Below are 24,812 nucleotides of genomic sequence, written 5' to 3'. Positions count from 1 at the left end.
TCGGAACGCGAGATAACGCGTATAAGCACTAATCCTCCTTCTTGATTCGTTAATTCGTTTATGCTCGCTTTTCGAATTGTGTTTGATCTGTTGTAAATCAACCTTTTTTTTTTTTATCCTGTCAAACATTTGTGACGTGGACCGCGAATTGTAAAACATCGATAGAGTTACGGCTCACAAGATCTTGCGTACCACCAAAACAAACATCACATTAATTCATTATTGTCAACAGCAATTCGTCAACCGACGATGAAAATTGATTTACTTCGTTTTCGTTTGAAAGCAACCAGATGTTTGAAGAAATTAGTAATTAATTATTATTATTATTATTTATTATTATACTGGCGAATTCATATACATAATATGTGATTATGATATGGTTATGTTCGGTAAATGTGCTGAAATAATCTGCAGATTTTCGCCTTGGTGCCAGTGATAGAGTCACTGAAGATGTCAATCGATAATTGGAATGAAATGATAGTGAAGCATGATCTGCAGATAGGATCAGCATGCCGAAATCTTGAAAAGTATCGAGGTGTTAGGTTATTTTGGATCGATTACGGTGTCAAAAATAGATATTGAAGATTTCTGTAGGAAAATTAATCTGCATTCTAAAAGTAACGTTCCTTTCTTCGAATTACACAATTGTTTGATTACACAGAGTTATCTAGTCAAGGTCTGTTTAGCACTTCCTCAGCAATGATTTTTCTTTTTTCAAAAGACGCAACGAGCTTGTATAAACGAAAATTTACAAATATAATTATCGATACGATTAGTTTGACCGTTGTGTGACAACGCATCCTTGAAAATCTACGATCAGAGACTAGGTTGATAACGTTACTTTGATGATTCTGTGCTGGTTCTGTGTTGCCCAGCGAGAAAGGAACTAGTACGATTAGCTGTTTTTGCTCGTCAGAATTCCTAAAGCAACGAGCATATTTTTCGATCGGTACGTAAAGTACAATCAGGGTTATCGCTTTAAAAGATATTCGCCACGCGGAGAAATGAGATTTCTATAGTACTTTTCGAATAATATCGAAGAATTTCAATCGCAATCGATAGGAGGCATTTAACTTTACTTTTGGTAGAATTATCGAACAAATGATTGATTACCAAATCATTTCATTAACCCAATTATTATCGATAAAATAGAAGAATTTTGTTATTGTTACGCACGTACGACTGTAAGTTTATATACGACGACCTCGCGTATATAATCGGAACACAAATATTGACAATTAACTATAACGACGCGCAGGTGATACTCGGTCGCGATGAATTTATGCGTTTACCAAACCATTTTTCTCTATTTATTATCAATTTTAATCATCGGACAGTGGAACACAACGTCGATATAAATTTTCAAATATTTTCAGATAATCTTTCAGTTAAAAAAAAAAAATTCTTCTTTCGATTCAGCTGACTAGCAGGTAGCTCGTTTTTCAGGAAGCGAAGCGAAACGGTAGCTTACAGTGGTCACTCAACACCGAGGTGTCGCTTCGTTTTCTATTGGCACGCGATCGTTCGATTCCTTTTACCTTTTTTCACCTCGACGTCGAATCGGTAGGAAGGAAGGAAAGAAATCGCATCTTTCGGTTTACGTAGGATTACGCAAACGGTAGTACGATATCGGAACGGGCCGAATATTCGACACGGGGCATGATTTAGCCGTGTATTGTATTGCATAACGCTAGATACAGCTAAGTTAGCAATGCACACGGAAACGCAGGGTCGATTAATGATTTTTTCTGCGGCTGGATCAGCCGGTTTGCCTTGCAACCTCTCCCGTAACGAGCATCTTGCATTTTATTTCACCTGTTAGTCGTACATCTGTGAAATTATTCGTTTTACGACCCTGCGACACGTGCCAACCAAACACCGTTCTTTCAACACGTTCCAAACGGGGTTTGTATTAAGAAACCGAAAGCAGGAATGTTTCTTTAGCGATTCTGGCGCGTAAATCGCTCATCTTTTTGTACTTTAACTTCGCATCGAGATCAATTAAAGTATTACTTTATTTTGCATATTTTTCATAGCATAGGGCACACTAGCTGAGTCGTCGTCGTCATTTGTATCAGACGCGTTGTCATTTGTACCGATTAGATAGCGTGAAACTAACAAGCACAGTCTTAGACGTTTCGACGAGCAATATTTAATTAGGAAACACTTTTTCAAATTGTGTACATGCTTTGTAAAGTCTATGATTACGTTAAGAAGATACTTGTTGGTTTTATCGATGCAAAAATAGAAATACGTCCTCCTTTCCTCTAACCTAGAAAACAATCGTAAAACGAAACAAACGGCATTCATACACGTTTAAATATGCAAAAAAATATCAAACGAATGCACGTATCGCAGGAGAACTTGCAAGTAAACACAGTAATAAAGTATATGTTACGGCAAAAGAAAGTGTCGAATATTTCCTGTTCCAGCAAATTTATTTCAACATTTTACATTAATTTTCACGTGATTCTATTGATCGGTAACTTGGTTCGTTTCCTCGTGAAAGTGTACTTTCAAATATGATATCAAAACCAGTTAATGTTTAGTCCTTGAACCAAGCCTCTTCTACGCGATAAGACTTCAAAGATGTATCGACAAAAAAATTCATAAAAAGCGACATACATTCCAGATATTTATAGCGATACATTTAACATAAAATTCAACCAACTGCGATGATGCATAAATTTTGAAGAAAATTAATTCGTGATGTAACTGTGATCTATATGTATAACAATGCATAGAAACGAGACGTTAGCGTTATCTCGAATGATTTAAAGTTCCCGCTTGATCTACGTCAGCCAGTCTAGCCAATATATTTTTTGCAGTGTCAGGTGACGTAAGTAGCGATCGCGAAGCTGGTGCAACAACACGTTCTATTCATATCACGAAAATAGTCGCGTGATCTATAGATCAGCTGGTGGCCGAGTTAATTAGTCGAACAGTTATCTCGAAAGTTAATTATTCAGATAGGAAAGGATTGAATCAAAAGCGTTGAATCGGTGAATAAACCTGTCCTCGACTGCTTCGACTCATCGATAGAAGTTACGAAGTAACTGCGAGAGAACGCAGCCTAGTTTCCGCCAGCTGGGAACGCGGGAAATTTAAATCCGATCGCGCGCTCCGTATCGCGGATGAAAATTAAACAGTGTTAGTAAAAAGAATTTCAAAACTGAAACTATTAAGTTGTAACATATGAAATTTTCTACGATTCAACGATAAAGAAAGTTAAGATTCTTGGTCTGTGTAACAGAAAGATAAAATTGAAAAGATAATGTCGAAGATGTACAGAAGTTTTCTGACCACCTCTCAAATCAGAGCGAAGCTTTTGAAAAATATGCTGAAATTCAGCTCGATAAATACGAAAAGGATGGCTTCCGCGCAAAGTAGCGATCAGATGGTCATACCTAAAGAGGATGTAGTCAGATTTATTAACGAATGTATGTGCAAAGTTGGAACGACACCAGAATCTGGAGAAATCGTTGGCCATCATTTAATGACCGCTGATTACAGTGGCCATTTTAGCCATGGAATGAACAGGGTGCCAATGTACATAAAGGATATTCAAAATAAGATCACCGATCCTGTTGCTAAGCCGCAGATCATTACTGATTTTCAGGTACGATTCGATCGAAAATGACACGAGATTGTGCGTCAACTGTGTATTGGCAATTTTTTTTATCGATCTCGAGAGAGAAGGTAATTCCTGCAGCTTCGCCTTGTAGAGACAGAAATCTAGTCAGTTCTAATCAGTCATTCACCGAGTTGATTGATTATAATAATATTCTATAATAAAACATGATCGCACAGTTATCGCACAGTTATCGCACACTCGTTGTCGTTGAAAATGCATTAAAGACGAGTGAACGACACTTGAAAATCCAGCTTCGACCGGTTTACTTGATCGTCGTTGGTGGTGGAAATTTTATCATTTCCTTTGCTTAAAGCACGACGAAGAAAGTATATCAGACAGCCTCTATTATTTTAACTTCAATCAGCCGTACGAATGCTTCACTCTTCTCGACGAGTTATATATTTCATTTCCTTTTCCGCGTTAATCTGTAGACTCTGTAAAAAGTATATTTCGTTTCGAGGTAAAAGAAAATGATCCGTTTGAAAAAACAGACAGATAATTCTTCTTATCTCCGGTTACCTAACTTATCGAAGCAATTTTTTTCCAATTATTCTGCAAGCTCCACCCAGGATGTCGTCAAGTAAACCAAAGATGCGTCGTTCAGTTTCACCGTGAAATTCGACGAGTATCGATGAATATTCTTGCAGGCGATAGCTTTGGTCAGCGGGAACAACGGTCTGGGCCAGGTGATCGGTAAATTCTGCATGGAATTGGCGATAAAAAAAGCGAAGAAGTTTGGTATCGGCATGGTGTCGGCTCGTCAATCGAATCATTACGGAATCTGCGGTTACTACACGGCGATGGCGATCAAACAGAACCTGATAGGTAGTGACGGATGGGAGCGTTGAATCATTTGGAATTTTATTTGAGTGTTCGAGCTTTTCAAAAATCATGAATATTTTAAAAACTTCGGGTTTCAAATAAAATTCAAAGTGATTCGAAAAATTGTCTGATGTTCGAGACGCTTGATAACCCATCGCTGCCAATAGGCTTTAGCTGCACCAACACCAGCCCTCTGATGGCTCCAACTCGCAGTAAACAAGCAGCATTGGGCACGAATCCTATAAGTTTGGGAATGTCCGCATTGAACAACGATAGATTCAATCTGGACATGGCCACCACAGCCGTGGCTTTGGGTAAAATCGAGCTCGCTGTGAGGAAAAACGAACCCATACCCTCGGGTTGGGCGCTCGACGTTCATGGAAAGGTGACGACAGATCCCGAGAAAGCTTACGAAGCTACGGTTCTGATGCCTCTCGGAGGTGAAGAACGTAATTCAGGTTACAAAGGTTACGGATTGGCTTTGATGGTCGAAGTGCTTTGCGGAATTTTATCCGGAAGTCACTTTGGACCTAACATCAGAAAATGGAAAGGTAGCCAAAAGGTCGCTAATCTCGGACAGTGTTTCATAGCTATCAATCCGGAAGCTTTTTGTTCCGGGTCACAAGAAAGATTATCGAAGTTGTTGAAACAATTGAGAGAGCTACCTATTGTCGGAGACAAGCCTGTTATGGTCGCTGGAGATCCAGAGAAACACTCCATGGAACGCGTGGATAAAGAAGGTGGCATTACTTATCATCCTAATCAGTTAAAAGCTGCCAAAGAGTTGGCGAACCAACTAGGAGTCGCACCTATGAAAATTATTCCTAAGAAAAAATGACTCGTTGATTAAGGATTAAGGATTTAAGACAGTTTTCTAAATGTTTTAGTTCGTTGCATAGTTGTATTTTAGATAGATAATGTGAAGAATTAACTAAGTTCAAAGATATCTCGAATTGAAATGGGTGGAAGTTACACGAGACTGAATTTTATTCATCTTGCATTCATTTTACACAATTGTAAATTTGTCACAATCATAATCTTTAAACGTTACCATTTTTATATCGCTGTACAAGAAGAAGTCTATTTTATATAAATCTTAAACAATAATATATGTATGTATTTTATTGCAAGCTCCGTATCCTCTGATTCGATGTATCGATCACAGGATAGGTTAATCACTTTACAAGAAACATAGTTTTTCATCGATGTTTCATTCAATTGATCGTGTGACGAATCAGAGGATGGGCTAAATGACACTTTCAGATTTTCGAGTAATGTTTACAGAAGGATGAGCATCGCGTGTTATCAATTTAATAGAAACGATGATGTAACAATACTGTGGTTTGATCGTTGGTCGATGATGATGATGATGATGAGGACGACGATGATTGACTACGGCTATGTCCTTGGACTTGCTCGTGGGATCTCGATTGCACCCATTACCGATCGGGACTCGCGATTATCGACAAGCGAATCTCTGTTGGATAACTAACAACACAGATTTGCATAATCAGGATACACATCAGAGACCAGATACGTGCATCGATCGATGTTAACCCTATGAACGATAATTAAAAGCGAAAGAAACTTTACCTGGGAATTACGCGTATCGATTGCAATTCCATGTTCTACGATCAAGGAAATTCAACTCCGTCATTTCATCTGTGTGCAGTCATTAGAATTCTTATGATCTTTCGTTACCATAGTAGTAGACACCTGGTCGTGTAATTACTTGGCGAGAACGTGTACGATTACACGTAAAGATTAACTTTATTAATTTTCAATTGGAAATTGTGTTGGATGTTGGATGACTAACCGTATTTATTAAGTCTCATCGGTGTTTACACTCTCAACGAGTGTGTTTATTTTTCGCAAGATTTTCGATAACAATTTTTTGCAAAAACTCTTCACCCTTTACATGTATATTTACAATTAGTTGCAATTTGAGACAGGTCTTTAAATAAACGTCGCAATAAATATTTTCATGAAAGAAAAACGTCGTCGGTGTATCAGGGGTAGTCAACCAATGATGATTCTTTCTGCTCGATGTTTTCTCGAGTGGTAAACAGGGTTATCGAGAAGATTCGCAGACTCTGTGTCTTTCTTCACTTATCGTTAATTTTTCGTTTATAAACGAGAACGTTACGAATGTAACTGATTCGTTGTTGATAAGATTTACAAAGTCCTTGGTGGTTTTGTTATCATGTATAAAAAGCGTGTCGTTTAATCGCATTGCGTCAATACTCGATATTGTTTGTAAACTTATAGACGAGACATGCGTAGGAGTAATGAGAAAATAACACGATTAGAAAAAAAAACAATTTCTTTGACGAAGGATAATTGGTTAAATTCGTATGCTAGTCCATCGATAGTTCGCACAGATCGCTTTACTTATGCTCGATGCGTGTCAAGTAGAATCGTGGAATCGAAATTTCATCAACGTGTTCGTATCAAGTATACTTTCTACGTATTTTGCTGTCGTTGCACGTGTCGCAGAAGAAATCTAGATTCTAATCAATATAGATTCTCATCTCGTATGATCTATTTATAATTTTTTTTTTTTTTTTTTTTAAATGTCTACAACGAAGCAATGAATCGAAGCGTGTTTTGATTATTAAAATCATTAAAAACATTAAGAATATGACGGATGTACTTACAAGGAGTTCAAAAGTTATCGATACGCTTTGTTTTGTTGCTGTATTATCGAGCAGGCCTCAAAAGCGTGCTCGGGCTATCTTATTTTTTTCACGATAACCACATGCGAATGCACGAAGGGGTTTTTTAAACATGAACAATCGTGTACAAGAAAAAAAGAACTTCGCTCCAACAGTCGTCGAAAGAATGAAGAATAAATTTGATAGAAGAAGTCGTAAATCGATGACTCAGAATGGTGATTCTTTTTTCAGTAGGAAACGTGGTTACATTTGTCGGCACGGATCGTCTCTAGAATCATTAATTACACATTATCTCATTAGATCTGACGATGAGTTTGTTGCGAGATACCGATCGTGCTGTCCGGTATTCACTTTGTCCTAGACCCGATTATACATGTATGTATTACTCGTTTCACTCGATTACAAGAATTATTACTGTTAAAAATCCAAAAAATTTTCATTGAAATTAATTACTTTGAACAATAGAGAATCGGAACGATGAAAATTATCGCGAATAAAATGATAGATGATAAACAAGAGTGATTCGAAGAATATAAGGGCCAGCTAAACAGGAAGGAAGGTCCAATGATTGGACAAACGATCTTGTCGAAAATGCAATCGTATGCACTGTTGACGCATCACGAGAATGGTAACTCGTTCCTCGGCCATGTGACTGACATTAACTAATTCAGTGCTCTAATATACCGGCATGGGGTCGTGAACCCATGGGACATCCGTGGTGATAGTTGTTCAACATTCTCCTCTTGCTAATTTCATATAAATCTATTTCCAATTCGTATCTCTTTGACAGTATCCAATATTTTTGTCAAACAATTGTACGCCTATAGAACCTTTGTCTACCGTAATGAACCACGTTTGTTTCCTCCAGGCTCGGAAATGGTTGTTTCAAAGACAGTTAGACAATTAAGAGGTCGTACCATTCTCAGAAAGAATGTACGTCGGTTGTCTAGTCTAACGAAACGATCTTCTTTTTCTGCACTGTTTGCGTAAATTACGCTTTGTAATACTTAATCGGTGTCGTTCCATATTCATCAGACGACTAATTACACTTAAATTGTACTCGTCTATTAATTAAACAAGTACACGCGTCATACGATTGTTATGAAACAGATTCATTCATTATTGCCTTTAGTTACCTTTAGTGGTATTGTTGTTCAACGATAGATGACACAAGTAAAATGCAAAGAAGATGTTTAAAAATTTCCATTTAAACGTTGATTTATTTTTGTTAAATGATATCATTGCCGGTATACACGTGATCGATGTGTGCTCTGATTACTTGTTAATGGTATTATTTTGTACGTTCGATCAATTTAGTGGACACAAATAATTATGATCGTACAATTTTATTAAAAATTATTCGATGCAAAGAGTTTGCAAATACATCGAATTATTCCGTTTCCAAGAGTTACGAATTTGAATACTCTCAATCGGTAGGTCTGTATAGTTTTCGCGTTTCATTAAATACTTTAAACTAACAAGAAGTTTGCGTTTGACTTGACGTGATAATTCATCTTGCATATTCCTGCTTGAAATATTGAAATGGTAACCGACTTGCTAATAAGCGTAGCTCAGTTTTCATTCGTTTCTAAAAATAAACTCTCGAGTAATTTGCTGGATTTTTTAATTTTCAAGAATCCACGAAAAAGCAAGTAATTTGCTCTTAAAGCACAATGGTTGCGTGAATGTACGTTAGAGGTTTCAAGTTTACTGTTGACCTAATTTCATGGAAGAAAACATGAGATTGCTGGCTGTTTCTGTTTGTCCAAGAATATCAAGATCTTTATAAATATCTCTGTTTCATTGGAAGTTCAATAATTGCCAATTGCTGTTGACGCACTCCTTCGTTTAGACAAATTTACCGAGTCGGCAATGCTTTCCGGTCCATTATCTGCTATCTCTTTGCTCATCCGGATAAACACACGAATTTATGGCCAGAGTACGTTGATAATTAAGCGAGCTTCTTCCAGTGATAAATACGAACAATTTGCTTGGCCATTCGGTTAATCGTTCACCTGTATCCACTGAAAATCTTTGCCAGATCAAATCGTCATTTTTACTCGACAAGGTAGGTGCTTATCCTCTACGAGTATCTAGAAGCTAGATATTCGCTAGAATCTTATTCTCTTCTCCTCGTTGGTGTATTTCGATCATTTTGCAAATATAATATGCCGTTTGGATCGTTTCTACTGAAAAAGAAAAAGTAAAAAAAAATAATTGGAACCGGAAATATCCTGCAGAAAATAAGCGAGGAGAGAGTCATCGATCGGAGGCTCGGTGCCGGCATCGGGTAAGACAGCCATTCATCAAATTACGTGGTAATTTTGATCAATGATAACTGGTGACTTTGAAGGCAGCTTCCTACGAGCCCTCGTTGAGGGAAGTGGCCAATTGCCGTGTACGGCAACCGTACAGTCGCTACTAGAAATCTCACCGATAAGACTTTTCAATTTCTCGTTCTTTTCTTCCATTTCAAATCCATCCTCAGTGTCTGTTCGAAATTCTTTATAGCAATTAAGGAGCAATTAATTATATAAATTAATTGCTTTGGAATTTTCATAAAAAAAAAAATTAGATCCATAGTGTTATACTTTGATACGGATTTTCTTCACGAGATCAATCAAATTAATTACAATTGTGCCAAAGAATGTGTCGAGTAATTGTTAAAATTGGTTTCAATTGATTTCACGAAGATAATTGATACGAATTTATTGAAAGTTATGTTGAACATTGTCGGGAAAAAATGCCGATGATGAGTGTCCTCCCGACGATACCGCAGAGGTGAGAAGAGAGACAGTTTTCCCTCCCCCCTGATATCGCAGGGGGAAAATCGCGAGCGGTATGGCGACGACGACGACGACGACGACGACGACGACAATGATGTCGACAACAGTCGGAGCGAGGCTAATGAGTCCGTAAATTGGACCAGCTAGGTCCTCCCATCTGAGCTCCATACGGTGCTCTTCTCTCTTCTCATTGTCAGTGTGACTCATTGACTTGGTGTGCGACGGTGTATCAGCCTACCATTCAATTGCTTTGAACGTTCGCTTTTTCCCCAATTTTTCCTTCGTTTCGTCCGTGTAGTGTCAGTGTCAGTGTCGCGACGATTCTACGAATGAGTTTCCAGTGATTCGGCTATCAAATTGTGTTTCTCTCGTTGAAAAATGCTATCCAGAAGATCTCTGGAATATTTGATTGTTGTTTTCTTCATTTATCTCGCGAAGATCTTCAAAAACGACGCGACTGTCTCTTGGCTCGTATGTCTTCGATCAGTGATCGGTGAATCTTCTTAATGAAAAATAGAGCAGGGTTCTCGTTGGTTTCGTGAATGACTGGAAGATTTTAAGGATGATTTTCACACGATTACGTAATCTCTCGAACTCAGGGGACTCGAGGCTCGGTGCTGCACTTTGAGCGAGCTGAGAATTTATTGCACCGATAATATTTATCGGTCGTGTCGAAGAGGAATCACGAGTTGTATTCTCTCAGATAGCTGTAAAGTTTCGAAGGAGCATCCGAACATGGCGAATCAGACGACGAAGAAGGAGCTCCTGGAGGAGACTCTGCATTATCATCCAGAGGGTAGCGAGGAGGAAGTAGACAAGGAATGGGAGGAATTCACCAGGTTGATGGCGAAATTGAGGGAAAATCGGCGAAACAGGCCGCACAGGTATCCGATAGTTTTTCATTCTAGGGAATCTTAAAGGGTGTCTCCTCGTGACGTTCGTACAAACGTGTGAAAGTGATGTTTCTTTGTGAAAAAAAGTAAGTGAAAAGTATGAAAGGATGCTTCTTCGTACGAAGATTTCTTTTTTGAGTAAAATCCATTGTGAATACTACTCGTTTGATATACCTGTTCAATTGTTCGTTGTAAAGTGTTGGTATTTCTTTTATTGGATAATGGTGGTTACTTAACACCAGAACGACCAAACTCGTCATAACGATGTACTTAAAGAAATTTTATCAGCTTCCTGAAAACGCGAGAGAACGAGTAGAAAAATATTATGAAATTTTCTCGAAAATAAAACTTTGTACGAAGAAAGTTTACCACGCATTTTCAACTTACTTTTCCATGCAAAATCGTCCGAAAGTTCTAAAAGTCACGATTCTGTGTGTACAACGGTCACAAGAAAGAGAAACATATTCGTTCGTGTACCTTCCCTCCGTATTTGTTTCTCTAATTGACAATGAAATCTTTTGTTTTTATCAGACCCTCGCAAGCTTTCTATCCATGTCCTCCGCCAAACGCGGACGAGGAGCAGCAGGATTTCGATCCCTTCGATTACATTAACACGATTGTAAGCGATTTTTCTGGACGATCGTTTAGTGCATCGTGATGCTACTTTCTTATGCATGAACCGAGAAGAAACATGAAATTTTCTGCCAAGTATCTAGAAACGCTGTCTTCTTGCACATTCGTTTTCCTCTTCGCAATGATAAATTGCATTTTTCTTTGAATCTGATTTTTGATTAGTTGCCAAACGGGCAGACGAGAGGCCACATTTGAAATAAACGTGCCGCGAGAACAGCTTACAATAACGGGTCACGATTTCTCTCGTCGAATATTTGAAAAACGATCTTCCGTCGATCGTTTCTTGCCCAAAAAGTTTCAGCCTGACTAGCGTCTTCTCGATCGTACAAATTTGTTGCACAGCTCGAAACAGGTTTCACAAATGTCAATGAAATGTCAGATATATAAGAGTATAAATCGACCTTGACACGAAATCTGCATCACGAGATTGCAATGATCAGTTTACACTCCTCGCAAATGTACTTCCACGAAATTAGAAACGTAAAGACGAGCGACTTTGAGTCGCTTCTCTTATTACCTCGAAAGACTATCTACCTGCAACGTACAGAACGTTTGTTAAAAAATCGAAGCAACCAAACATTCTTTTTCCTCCTCGCAAGAAAACGCACGAACACAGAATGCAAAAAAAATGCATTGCGTAAATTCTGAGGCTGAAAACTTGCATGCATCCCAAGCGATTTATTATGCTTCTCGCGAGTACAAGTTACGAGCGTCGTACACGTTCAATTTCTGTTTCAATAAACCACGACGAATCGATAATCATTCTTTTCATCACCCGTGGGAACAAATTATTCCCTGTCTATGTGTTAAACATCTGTTATTAAGTAGTTGTACTACTACTATGTTGACTACTAAATATTCACCCATAATACTTATTAATGTTCATTATTATTTCCTACTATTTCTTAGTACACAGTACCTACTTTTGATAGAAATTAATTGTACGCCAAGTCGTACTGCTTACTACTTGTCGCGCTTCTCCCATTCGTAACTGTTTCCTACTTGCTGCGCGTTGTTTCATGATACACCCGTTTGATCATTACGGTTCAAATGAAAATTCCTTCGGCGTTCAATTGGTCACGCAAAAACCATCATAGATTCGCGTAAACGCTGTACAATTTTACAAACGGAAAAGAGTACGCCGACTATTGCTGCTACACGCCTTTCTAAGCAACGCCTTTATCTACATGAATGAGCGCTTAAGGACTCGTTACGTTTATACGACACGCGTGACCAGAATGTAAATCTTTTCTCGCAACTCACGTGACAACTTTGATTCCACACATACAGATGCATATCTTAACCATCTTCACGCATACGATTCACCTTGCACCGTGTATATGTTTATTTTTGGTATGCAGATGCATCGTTTACAAGTTTACATTCATTTTACGTAATCTTATGAAAAACTTTCTTTTCTTCTTACGTCTTATTCGGGTCCTTCGTTAAATAGTAGAATTTTTAGAATTTTTGGTTTCTGCTGAAATCAGGCCATTAATTGATTAAATCACTGAAATCGGGTTAGAGGCTGATTGCCCAGTAGAACGTGACCCTCGTTGACGTCAAATTTGTTGCACACTAATTCAGGTGTTCGCCATATTTCACTTGGTTTCCTTCGGATTTATAAGTAACATTGTAAATTTCGAGTAAACAAGTTTTGATAAACAAGGACACGGTAATTACTAATAGTAGTAATGAGCAACACGTCGCAAAGTAATCGGTCGGTAGAATTCATACAGCAAATTACTAGTTATTTCCGATTCGTTTTCACGATACCAAAAGATTTTCAAACATTTAATAAACACAGGAAGTAGATATCGTTCCGAAAATTGCGAAAGAGCTAACATTTTGGTCACGAGGGAAAATGAAATGAAATTCAACGAAACGCGCAATGTTCGATCGCAACGTTGTTGGCTGAATTAACTGTTCGTGTCGAGGACATTTAATGAGCAATGAACAATAGAGTAGACCCCGTCGTTGACCGATGTTAGCTGGCGGACGCTAAAAATAAGGATTTTGACGGTTGCCAAAATTCAAGGAATATCGTCCGCTCAAGTTCGCAATCGAAAAGCTTCTCGAGAGCTTTCAGTTGTCGCTCGTCCGTAAATTTGACGGCATTGCACGCTCCGTAAACATTTGCATAATTAAACGTCTCTTCAAACGTATCGAACCGATTGTATCGATTACCGAAAAACGCGTATCTATTCGTCAGGGTGTTGCGTGTTTCGTGAATAAATCTTTCTCGTTTATTTTAACGAGTGATTGATCAAACTTGAAAAGTGGCGAAGATCGAAACAACTCGAGGCATTTCTCGAGGCGAACGTGGATGTTCGACAATATTAATCGATTGATTTGTTGACTTTTAGTGTAACAAATGTACATTGGCACTGGCCGAGTCAAACAATAGAAACGCAATGAACGATTCGCAATAAGTCGTGGCCAAAAATACCGAGTTTCAAAGTTTGCCAAGAGACAAACGTGAGGAATGTAGGGGAAAACAAGACGGCAATAATTAGTTGATTTTCGGCTGTTGGTGAATTAAATTCCTCTGAAAGTGGATAAAAAGAATGCTTAATCAATTATCAGTGATTCGTAAAGGTTTTCTGTACATATTTCAGAAATGCCTCGTCCCTCGTTAAAAGATCTTTGATCCAGTTTTCATGCCGGCTGTCGTTCTGAACAGAGCTTATTTCGTCTGTAACGATGATTATATTGTAAGTGGAACACACACAGTCCGTTTACCAAAATGATTTAAAAGTGAAAAAGTTAATCTTTAAGTGCTACTTTGTACCTTGTTTCGTATAATTAATTTAAAAGAAACTTAACATTATTCTTTGTATGAGAGTATCTGATCATCGTATCATCATTAAATATCAACCCATAATACACATCGTGATCACTAATCAAAGTTATCGAACTTTGAAAGCGTAATCTTGTTTTCTTCGGATTCCATATGAAACTGTTCAAACAAGAACTAGTCTCGATAATCCTGTTCATTCGGTTGAAACGTTTCGTTTTATCTTTTTATCTTTTTCGCAATTTAAAAGATTTTTTTTTCTTAATTTTACGACAAGTAGTAAGTCACACCAATTAATCGTACACCGTATAATTTGAAATAAGGACAGTTTGCATATATCATTGATAAATTTCACGCAATATTTTCTTATCTTTAGACGGATAACGATTATTGTGACGTTATCTCTCGTACACGTGCAATTATAATCGCTTTTGAATGTTGATTTTCGTAAAGTAATTATTAGACTAGTGCCTCTTAAATTGCTTAATAAGCTTCGTCTCGCCTGAGCTTCTTTCAATTCCTGTGCTTTTCCTCGTGAAAATTTTAACTGAAAGCAAAGATGTAGAATCGGATCTCTTTCGAGATATAAAGAATTTCGAATGATCGGTTTAATCGCAGAATCCTGCGCAAAGATCGTGGGTATCAATCGTTTGGTACGTATTAAACATTTCTGCAAATTATGCATCGTGTTCTCTAAAGATATTTTTTCAATTGTACGATACAAATTTTTTGTACAAAGTGTCGTCCATCGTGTACAAAGTATTGGAAGGAAAGGAGAATGTAAAATGAATGAAACGATGATGATTTAGATGTATGGTCGCTACACGAAGGACCTGGGTGAGTACGCAAAAGAAGAGGCACGAAAACTCAAGTACCACGAAAAGGCTCGACGAAAATATGATAAGACCAGAGAGGAGGATTTACGGAAGTCGAGAAGAGGACCATTGTGCCGGAAGCTGGTGGCATTACTGGCGTTCGCCTGGAAACACACTGGAGCTAGATTAGGCGAAGATTGGGTCTTCTTGGCACTTCTCGGTGTTATCATGGCGCTTATCAGTTACGCCATGGATCGTGGGATTTCTATGTGCAATAACGGTCAGTTTCACGTGCACAGTGTTCCTTGTTTCCAAATCAAGGCTGTAATTTTGATTAAATTAATTTAAAAACAATTTTCTCTGTCGAAACAGTTCGTTAATTTTTCTTTTCAATCGCAAGGTCTCTGTTAGAAATTTTGAAACGGTAATTAATTTACGATGTCCTTCGTCACTCGAATAAACTTTGCGAATCGAGGCCTCGTTGTCTCGAAAATTACTTTAAATGTAACTTGAAGCCAATGAGAAATTGTCGATTTTCCAAGTAATTATTTTTCATTTGTCGGGTGCCCGTTAACCGTGTCCTTGTTCCACCAGCCAGGATATGGCTTTATCAGGACCTGACGCATCATCCGGCACTTCAGTATCTCGCCTGGGTGTCCTTGCCAGTTTGTCTGATCCTCTTCAGCGCTGGTTTCGTCCATATTGTTGCACCTCAGAGCATAGGATCCGGGATTCCAGAGATGAAGACCATCCTACGTGGAGTCGCGTTAAAGGAGTACCTCACTTTTCGTACTCTAGTCGCCAAGGTTAGACAGAAAATATAATCTCGTTGCATTCGTTGCTTCAGTGAACTGTATCTACGTAATTGCGGATATCCTGGTTGCTGTTTTTCCAGCTTTTGTCTCTCTTGTCATGCGATTGCTCGTTGATTATTAATCAATCCTTTCATCCTACAATATTGCACGTGTTCACACAACGAACCCTCTTCGCAACCACTAAAAAACCCACTTCATTCCATCGTCATAATTTTCCAAAACATTGCTAATTTTGAGTTGTGGCTTTATCTGGAATATTACGGCATGTTTTTGCACGTTTTTGCATGTTTTCGAAGCTCGGTGTAGCCTACCTACCTATCCTAATTTCTAACAGGTGATAGGTTTGACCGCCACCCTCGGCTCCGGCTTGCCCCTGGGCAAAGAGGGTCCTTTCGTGCATATCGCCAGTATCGTAGCGACCCTTCTCTCGAAATTGGTCACCAGCTTTCAAGGGATCTACGAGAATGAGAGCAGAAACTGCGAAATGCTCGCGGCAGCTTGCGCGGTCGGGGTGGCTGCGTGTTTCGCGGCTCCCATCGGAGGTGTTCTCTTCAGCATCGAGGTCACCACCGTCTATTTCGCCGTACGAAATTATTGGCGAGGTTTCTTCGCCGCTGTATGCGGCGCCACGATGTTTCGATTGCTGGCGATCTGGTTTCAAAGGGAAGAAACCATCACCGCGATGTTCGCTACGAATTTCACCATGGATTTTCCCTTCGATCCTCAAGAACTGTTCGTATTTGCTTTGATCGGCGTTGGCAGCGGTCTATGTGGTGCTTTTTACGTCTGGTTACACAGACAGTATGTCATCTTCATGAGGAAGAACAAGAGTATGAACAGCTTTCTGCAGAAAAAGTGAGTGATCTATGCAGCCGGTATTAACATGCAAATTAGAGCAAATTGTAACATGTTAATACCGATCACCTCCTTGATAAATTATTACATATTCTCCCGAAGCATGGTTTGTGATCGTATCGAATAATTCCAGTCGTTTTCTCTACCCTGGAATCGTTTCTCTCTTGGTCTCGTCCATATCCTTTCCGTTGGGACTAGGCCAATTCATGGCTGGTGATTTGAACACCCATGACCAAGTGTACGGTTTGTTTACCAATTTCACCTGGACCAAAGAAGAACTAGGCGTCGAAGAGATGAACATAGTAAAACACTGGTCCACGGCGTACACCGACGTGTTCATTGGACTGCTTGGCTTTGGTACCTTCACGGTAAGAATTGGAGAAGAAAATCGACTAGCAAAAAATGGTCCACGGTCGAACAAAGAATTTTGATTTCAGTTCATCTTTTCTATCATAAGCTCGACGGTTCCCGTGCCTTCGGGAATCTTCATCCCCGTGTTTAAAATCGGCGCTGCGCTAGGCAGAGCCGTGGGAGAGGCTATGGCTCTATGGTTCCCCACCGGTGTTCGTTACGGTGGTATCATAACTCCTATCGTACCAGGTAATTTTCACGTTAGTCGGGGCTGAAATTCGCTTCGTATATCGTTGCAATGGAATGAAATTTTTGTAGGAGGTTACGCTACCGTCGGTGCAGCTGCATTTTCCGGTGCAGTGACTCACACCATCTCCGTCAGCGTTATCGTATTCGAGATGACCGGTCAGATAACGCACATCGTGCCGATTATGATCGCTGTGCTGATCAGTAACGCTATCGCCGCTCTTCTTCAACCCAGCATATACGATAGCATCATTCTGATCAAGAAACTACCATACCTGCCGGATCTACTGCCATCTAGTTCAGGTAAATCTCGTATTCCGAAGATCTGCTTTCAAATCTCGTTTAACTACATTTCTCGTTTCCTTGAACAAGCTTCTCGAAAGGATTTATGATTAAAGAGGTAATAAACTCTCGTTAGAAACCCTCTAGCTGTTTAACGAAATTCACATCCGTGTTGCATTTTCGAGAACGAATCGTAATTTTCGTAGGAATGTACAACGTTTACGTGGAAGACTTCATGGTACGCGGCGTGAAGTACATCTGGCATGGAATTACATATCAGAAATTGAAGGAAATTCTAAAGGAAAACCGCAAACTACGTGGTTTCCCTCTGGTTGACAATCCAGATTCGATGATTCTCCTCGGGTCCATTCAAAGGCTGGAATTAATCAAATTGATCGAGAAACATATTGGCCGCGAGCGAAGGTTACAGGTAGTTAACTTAGTTTTAAGGATTTTCCTATCCTACTTTGTCTACGTTCCAAGTAGGATTAGTAGGTTTTCCATGGTGTCGTTAGGTGGCCCAAAAATGGCACAAAGAAGCCGAGGAAAGAGCTCGAGAAGAAATGGAACGTCAATTGAGGGATCAAGAGAGAACAAGGAGACCATCGCGGTTCGAAGTGATTCCAGCACCGGATATCCTGAAAATGCAAAGACAAAGCGCGAACGATCTAACGATGTCTCCAAATAATGGCACGGCTTCTGACCACGTGAGTCACACCCTGTTGACGTCAATGAACGCACACGTAATTGTGTCTATTTGCTCAATTAACTGCGTTATCCTGCGTCACCGCCACGCTGATTATCCTCCCTCTACTCTCGTTATCTTTTAGCACACTTACCATTCTCCGGTATTTGGCTCGCAACCGAAGAAGTCAATCCTGAAGAAAACCAACTCTTTCACGTTGAAAGGATTCAGTCCGTTGGTCAGTCCAGCTGTTACTCCGTACACAACCGTCACCGGCGCGGAGAGCAGGTAAAACTTGTGACTGGAAAGAATCGAGTTTGTAAAACGTAAAAATAAGACAGAGTAGCCTTCTTTTGCCTCTGTGCCGTTTTTCCAATCATCTTCTCATCCATGCATTGCTATCATCGCGTATGTTGGTTCTGCAACGAGGAAAACTGGTTTTCCCTCGATGTCCATAGCACCGTTACGATTCTAGGATACGTTTGGCCTTCGAAGCGATCTTCCGCAAGTCTGCCACCTTACAGGACGTAGATCCTGATCCGGAATTAGGTTCCGGAACTGGTACCAGGCGCGATAGTCAAGAGGTAGCACCCCATACACCCATGTTAGCACCCAGTCCAGCCACCTCGAAGAAAGTACAATTGGTAATGACAGATGGTTTACATCGTTACATCGAAATGAAAACACGACGAAAACCGTTTCGTAACGTTTCTTCGTATCGACAGCCCCGGGAAAGAGTGATAGACATGTCAGCGGAGGATCAGAAACGATGGGAAGAAAGCGAAATGGCGTTGGAAGTTGATTTCTCTAGGTGTCACATCGATCCGGCACCCTTTCAACTGGTCGAAAGGACGTCTCTGTTGAAGGTGCACAGTCTGTTCAGTATGGTCGGCGTGAATCACGCCTATGTAACAGCCATTGGAAGGCTAGTCGGGGTTGTCGGGCTGAAAGAGGTTCGTTCAAAATGCAGATACCTCTCTGTCCTCTCTGTTTTTAATCTCTTCTATTTACAAGGGAAGGGAGTTCTAGGCTCTAATTTTATTTCGCGACATTTTTCCTTCTGTTCACAGCTAAGGAAAGCGATAGAGGACGCGAACGCTGGAATCTTGCCTATGCACACGGAGTCACACATCGGCGTCTCGACGTCCAGCATCGCGAAAAGCGAGACGGACACGGAGAGCAAGAACGCTAGCACGATGAACTCTATAGCTTCCGTCGATTGTGAGAAAGTTGAGAAAGTCTGAATGTTGAAAGGAAAGAAAGAGAGAAAGATAGAGGGGGGAGAAAGATAAGCTAGAAAGATAAGTAAAAACAAAAATGTGATAGTCGTGTTGTGAGACGCGCGACGCGGCCTGTGAACGATGCGATAGACAGACGAGTTTCTTTTAACTAAAATTATTCCCTTTCTTCCTTCCACGATCGTGACTCTATTAACGAAACCACGAGCAACAAGTCGATCGTAAACGCTTACATAACTAATAATCGCTTTTAAACTTTTCTCGTACTTAAAATCTCGGGACAAGATTATCGCCAACACTTTGAAGGTTTCAGAAACGTATACGGTATATAGCTTAAAAATTCTTGTAGAATCTACATTGTCGATCAGTGAGTGACGAGCAATAATCTTTCGCTTTTTATCTATCAAATATGCTCGTCATCGTTGTAGATGATTCGACAGGTTGCTCTTGATCTTTTGTCGGAAGGAAGCTCTCGGTACCGAAGATTTACATCAGGGTTTAATCAAGTTGTTCTTTACCAATTTAGCTGGTCTTTTATCTAATTCACTGTATTCCTTGTAATATAATAGAATTATTATAGAGAGTTACCAGGTACGAATGTACGAGTCTCGAATGATTGTTTTAACAGATGTTTGATTTCGTGATATCAGTGCTCAAACAGGATTATCCATGAAGAGCATGGACTCGAATCCTACGTAGAACGTCGAAGCTTCTCGTTAATAACATACATGGTGCTCCGAAATAACTTTTCAACGAGTTCGCTTCGCGTTCGTAAAGGAATATGCTGTGAATCGTGCGACTGTTGTATCCGTTTAGACAATCCAATCATAAATCGTGATCGATAATGTATTATATTATAGGACAAGGCGATATAGTCAGCGACCTTGACAAGCGTGATTTATTCTAATGTAATTAATTTAAGGAAGAATCGCGGATGATGTTGATTCACGTTGAATAGTCTTTTTTGTAGTGTGTAAAATTCATCTGACCATGGTTGTGCCAACCTATTTATTCTAATCGTTAATTGTTGTTAATTGGGCGTGAAAGTTAATGATGTTGTTAATGAGAGAGAGAGAGAGAGAGAGAGAGAGAGAGGAGATAGGAATACGTTAAATGGAATTTTGATATATATCTCTCATGGTAGAAATTGGATGAGAGGACATATCATATTCTGATAGACAACTATTTTAATTTCGAGATAGCATCATTGAAAATGATGTCTTAATTAATCATTCTAAAGTTATTCTAGGACCAGAAGTGGATAATACCGTTCTGTTCGACGGTGGATCGGTTATCTGCGAGTATACTAGTTTAAGTAAAAGTTCATAGGGCATTTTACATTCCATCCGACGTTATAGTTTCACGATGCATCCCATTTTACTGTAAATTAATTCTGTGTTTATCGCGCTTTATCCATGCTCTAGCGTGACCAATTATCACCAAGTACACAGTTGTACAATCGGGAGACGACATTAAATAATTTATTATATTATTTACAATATTGTGCAGTCGATATTATTTTTTTTTCTCAGCATCGGTACAGAAGGTACGCGCGCAGACTCTACGAAACAGCAACTCGGTTTATTTCTCCAAGGTAAACCAGCCGTGTAAGCATTTTGGCACCGGGCCAGGAGTGTCGAAGGTGGCTCTTGCAATTTCCGTAAGAGTCACGCTGTCTAGAATCAGCAGACCGACCCGTGTCTCTATATCAGACCACACGATTCCACTTAACACCACACCGTCGTCTTCTCTCTGAAATATTCAGAAAAAAAAATTTTTTTTTTCGAAAAAGGGTTGACTCTAGAGCGAATCTCTTCATTTTACTCACTTTGCCATTAGGATCGGGTACAAAAATCGGCTCGCTCGGGTAGACGTTCTTTTCGCACCACGTTTTTCTCGTTTTTTTCCAAAATATCCACCTTGATGATCTATAAACCAAGATTGTACCATTATAAAATAGTAATTGAAGATTTATATGAACGCGTATACGGAAAGTATCATCACCGTTCCAGGATTTTCCAAGTCTACGTCACTGGAAATTGCATAGAAATATCTATACTCCCTTCCAAAATAAGAATCGTAATTAAGCCTCGGTGTTTCACAGCCCAAATCGCACAGAAGTTCCGGTTTTACGATGATATTACCATCCGGAAGCCTATGAGCAGCCGCTTTTCGTCGAAAAATATTTTTCTCATTGTTCTTCCTTTCTTCCTTAACATCCGCAGAATTTCCTTTCTTTGTATTCGATTCGTCGATAAACTCCGAAGGATTCTTAATATCGGTGATATCTAGAAAAGACTCCAAACCCTGATTTACCGTTTTCACAGTGATTAAATTGTACTCTAATGGCACGTCGGGTGGTGGACGTTTCATTGGTAACACGAATCGCAATGGTCTACCTCTAAACATCTTAGCATAATCAGGATTTTTATGTAAATTCTGCAAACGTAACGAGAAGAATTATTATAAAATTATTAGAAGAACATTATCAATGTTCATTACCTTCATCGCGTCCACGAATAAACAATCCAACATTTTTGCATCGCGATAGCAACAAATATCCAACACTATATAATCACGATCACGAGTTTCGAATTGATTTATAATGTGAAGGTAGAAAAATGCCTCTGCGATGAATGTCCTTTCCAGTAATCCAGTTTCCTTTGAAATCACGTGTATGCGAGTCTGTGAAACAAACGAGAAGAAAATCAGTTTTCTTTTCTGGTTCTCTTGTTGCATCCCTATTATAAAGATTATCATTTTGTCGTACGTTCTCGTTCTCGTGCCATTTAAGAGCAGCGCGCATTGGCTCCTGCTTCATTTTACAAGATAACACAGTGGTCAAAGAGACTGCCAGAGGTTGTTCAACGATTATAAAATAATTCTCAGTGATTCCAAAGGTATGCATGTAGGAAGGATTCAGTAACCATCTGGATGGAATACTGGCGACGATGGTGGCTTGATCGAACATGGATAATTCTTGCTCTTCTCCTGAATCATCTGTTAAAAGTGATCAACGAAAACCTTTCGTTAGAAATGTTGTATAATTGAAGAGCTTTAAGATGCTAACCAATGATGATTCGACTGGGTTGAAAGCACACGATATTGTACATAGGGCCCCGAGTTGTTACGCTTAAACCTAGATTGTAAACCGTGCCATCGTTCATTATGTGAGGATGAGAAGTGTGATTTACAATTCGAACGTAATCAGATACGTTCACCTGCAAAGATAGAGAGAAAATTCTATTGATCTGTTTTCTCAAAATTTTACTAAATTAATACCGTGTTAATTAACATTAAAACTTCTCATACCTTGCCTTTAGTTTCTAAAGTTTCCGGATCAATACGATGTATCACCGTCGTCTCAGCAAACGTGTAATACTCGTCACCAAATGGATAAACTGATATCATTGAATTATCAGAATCCTTTTCAGGTTTGAATACCGCTGTAATTCTGAACAATCTTACGTTTTTATTTTTCCCGAATATTACTATTTCAATTGATCTATAAATCTATCGGTACCTTTGAAAAATGCTTTTGCAAGGATCTGGTATCGCTTTCGTACCAAATTCAGTGACAACTATCCTCTGTGCAGCATTGTTCTTCTTATAGACATCCGTTTGAACAAATCTGCACTGATACGTTGCTTTCCCATTGGCAATGGCGAATCTATCGAGAAATATCATTTTAAAATCAATTGAATTTATTTTTTTTTAACTTCGTTGAACGTATCTTCAATATTTTGTTCATCCTCTGTTGCAGACTCACCGGTGCAGCAAAGCAGAGCTGTCGAACAGGTGGTTGAAACTGAATTCCCCGACTTTCAAACTACCTGGTCCGTTCCTCAACAACGTACCCTTCAACCAACAAGGTATCTTCCCTGTCACCTTCCCAGGTATTGGTTCTATCACTTCCTTTTCGCACGATCTCATCCACACGGACGAGTCACAGTTTGGAAAATAATTCGTCTTTTCTTCTTTTGATTCATTTTCACTGCTTTTTAATGTATCTTCCACGTCACTTAACTGTGGCAAGGAAATTTACTTGATAAGATTTAAGGAGAGAATGAAATTTATACGAAAACTTACGCGAAACGATGTCCTCGACAATTTCAATCGTTTTCCATGCAACAGATCATCGAGTTCGTTTAAATTCACCGAAGATAGGTCGTACCCAGATTTCGATCTATTATAATTTACCGATTTCATAATGATTTTTATCAAAACTACTAAAGGAACTCGATGAAAAATTAAACACCAATTATATCTTCACCACCGCGAGTTTTTTATTTTTGAATTACGTTCGAAAGAAAGTTATAGATCGTCTAACTTTACGCTTCATCCTCTACGTTTTCGTTAGCCGATTCCAGTACCAACGGATCCAGAATCGACGATAGAATCTGGTAAACTCGTTTGTGGGTGAAATCCATCGTTCTTCCAGGGGCTTCGAGGAACGAATGACATTGTTCCGGTAATCTGCTGACCTTAAAATGTATTTTCATCCGTGATCCAATTAATGACACCGGTTGCTCGAAGCCCCTCGAACAGTCACGTGTATTTCACCCCTTCTTATCAAATTTTCCACCCCTCTTAACATGTGACCAATTGGCACGTGACATTGTTCCTACGAGATCCAATATCAACTTTTACACTTATTACCTTTCAGAATTTTCTCGATTCATTAGATACATGTAAACCAATCGTTTGTTAATTTTGTAGCTGTAGAATGTCGTTCTCTAAGTTATCGATGTTTAAAGGAGAGATCGATAAAATCAGGTTCACAGATTCTCTGTAAGAGGGCGATAAGGTCGTTATTGAAGGTGTTGAGCTTTTTTTTTTTAATTAGTACAGTGTCGAGCATGGTAGCCTTCTCTAGAGAGGAAGGGGATGTAGGAGAAGGAAGTCCCCTTTTTCTTTATGTGATAAAAGTGTTAGCAATGAGGATGATTTTATGTCAAGGAGCTTACGAACGCAGCGAAATATTTATGAACCGGGAGTCGAAAGAATAAGAATAAACTTTTCTTTCGATCCTTGTACAGAAATCATTTCTGCGTTCGCAGGGAATACCTGATAATCGTAATTACTTAATTGAACGATCGAGAAAATCATCGTTTTATTTTCTGATAATTAAATTTTATACGATTTCAATGATAATTTGATTGCACGTTGGTGACCTTCGATCGCGCGTGTGATATATTAAAGCAGAAATATAATCTGCTGGCAAGGGCAAACGTTCTTTAAATTGGCGTTCGATAATCAACAGATAAGACAGACACATTTTGATT

The 24,812-nt window shown here is 39.2% G+C and overlaps 3 protein-coding genes across 12 annotated transcripts in view; 2 read left to right on the top strand and 1 right to left on the bottom strand.

Annotated features, from left to right (window-relative positions):
• LOC114874172 (uncharacterized oxidoreductase YjmC-like) overlaps positions 1-5,563 on the top strand; it is an 8,916-nt gene extending 3,353 nt beyond the window's left edge. For both annotated transcript variants that reach the window (XM_046287378.1, XM_046287377.1), the window contains exons 2-4: positions 2,829-3,619; positions 4,282-4,459; positions 4,624-5,563. In XM_046287378.1, coding sequence (XP_046143334.1) covers positions 3,275-3,619; positions 4,282-4,459; positions 4,624-5,294 — 1,194 coding nt within the window. In that variant the 5' untranslated portion in view covers positions 2,829-3,274 and the 3' untranslated portion in view covers positions 5,295-5,563. The remainder of the gene's footprint in view (positions 1-2,828; positions 3,620-4,281; positions 4,460-4,623) is intronic.
• LOC114874165 (chloride channel protein 2) overlaps positions 1-21,028 on the top strand; it is a 25,567-nt gene extending 4,539 nt beyond the window's left edge. For 2 of the 9 annotated variants that reach the window (XM_029183175.2, XM_029183180.2), the window contains exons 2-13: positions 15,050-15,335; positions 15,650-15,861; positions 16,205-16,725; positions 16,859-17,093; positions 17,163-17,325; positions 17,395-17,625; positions 17,811-18,034; positions 18,120-18,311; positions 18,435-18,577; positions 18,765-18,933; positions 19,015-19,242; positions 19,360-21,028. In XM_029183175.2, the coding sequence (XP_029039008.2) occupies positions 15,050-15,335; positions 15,650-15,861; positions 16,205-16,725; positions 16,859-17,093; positions 17,163-17,325; positions 17,395-17,625; positions 17,811-18,034; positions 18,120-18,311; positions 18,435-18,577; positions 18,765-18,933; positions 19,015-19,242; positions 19,360-19,533 (2,778 nt within the window). In that variant the 3' untranslated portion in view covers positions 19,534-21,028. Of the gene's footprint in view, positions 1-9,088; positions 9,200-9,890; positions 10,802-11,341; positions 11,430-13,437; positions 14,158-14,194; positions 14,894-15,049; positions 15,336-15,649; positions 15,862-16,204; positions 16,726-16,858; positions 17,094-17,162; positions 17,326-17,394; positions 17,626-17,810; positions 18,035-18,119; positions 18,312-18,434; positions 18,578-18,764; positions 18,934-19,014; positions 19,243-19,359 lie in introns of those variants that run through there. The other 7 variants (XM_029183173.2, XM_029183178.2, XM_029183177.2 and 4 more) reach the window with 7 other exon arrangements.
• LOC114874170 (carotenoid isomerooxygenase) lies at positions 20,993-24,812 on the bottom strand. Its single transcript, XM_029183202.2, is given in 11 exon segments — positions 20,993-21,279; positions 21,356-21,430; positions 21,432-21,455; positions 21,532-21,966; positions 22,030-22,212; positions 22,298-22,527; positions 22,598-22,748; positions 22,840-22,981; positions 23,051-23,197; positions 23,297-23,553; positions 23,617-24,812. Coding segments are annotated over 11 exon segments (1,935 nt in total). The 5' UTR covers positions 23,737-24,812; the 3' UTR covers positions 20,993-21,108.

The sequence above is a fragment of the Osmia bicornis genome, chromosome 10, assembly GCF_907164935.1.
Source record: "Osmia bicornis bicornis chromosome 10, iOsmBic2.1, whole genome shotgun sequence".
Classification (NCBI taxonomy): Eukaryota; Metazoa; Arthropoda; class Insecta; order Hymenoptera; family Megachilidae; genus Osmia; species Osmia bicornis.
Note: the sequence above shows the minus strand (reverse complement) of the source record. Positions and strands in the feature narration are given on the sequence as shown.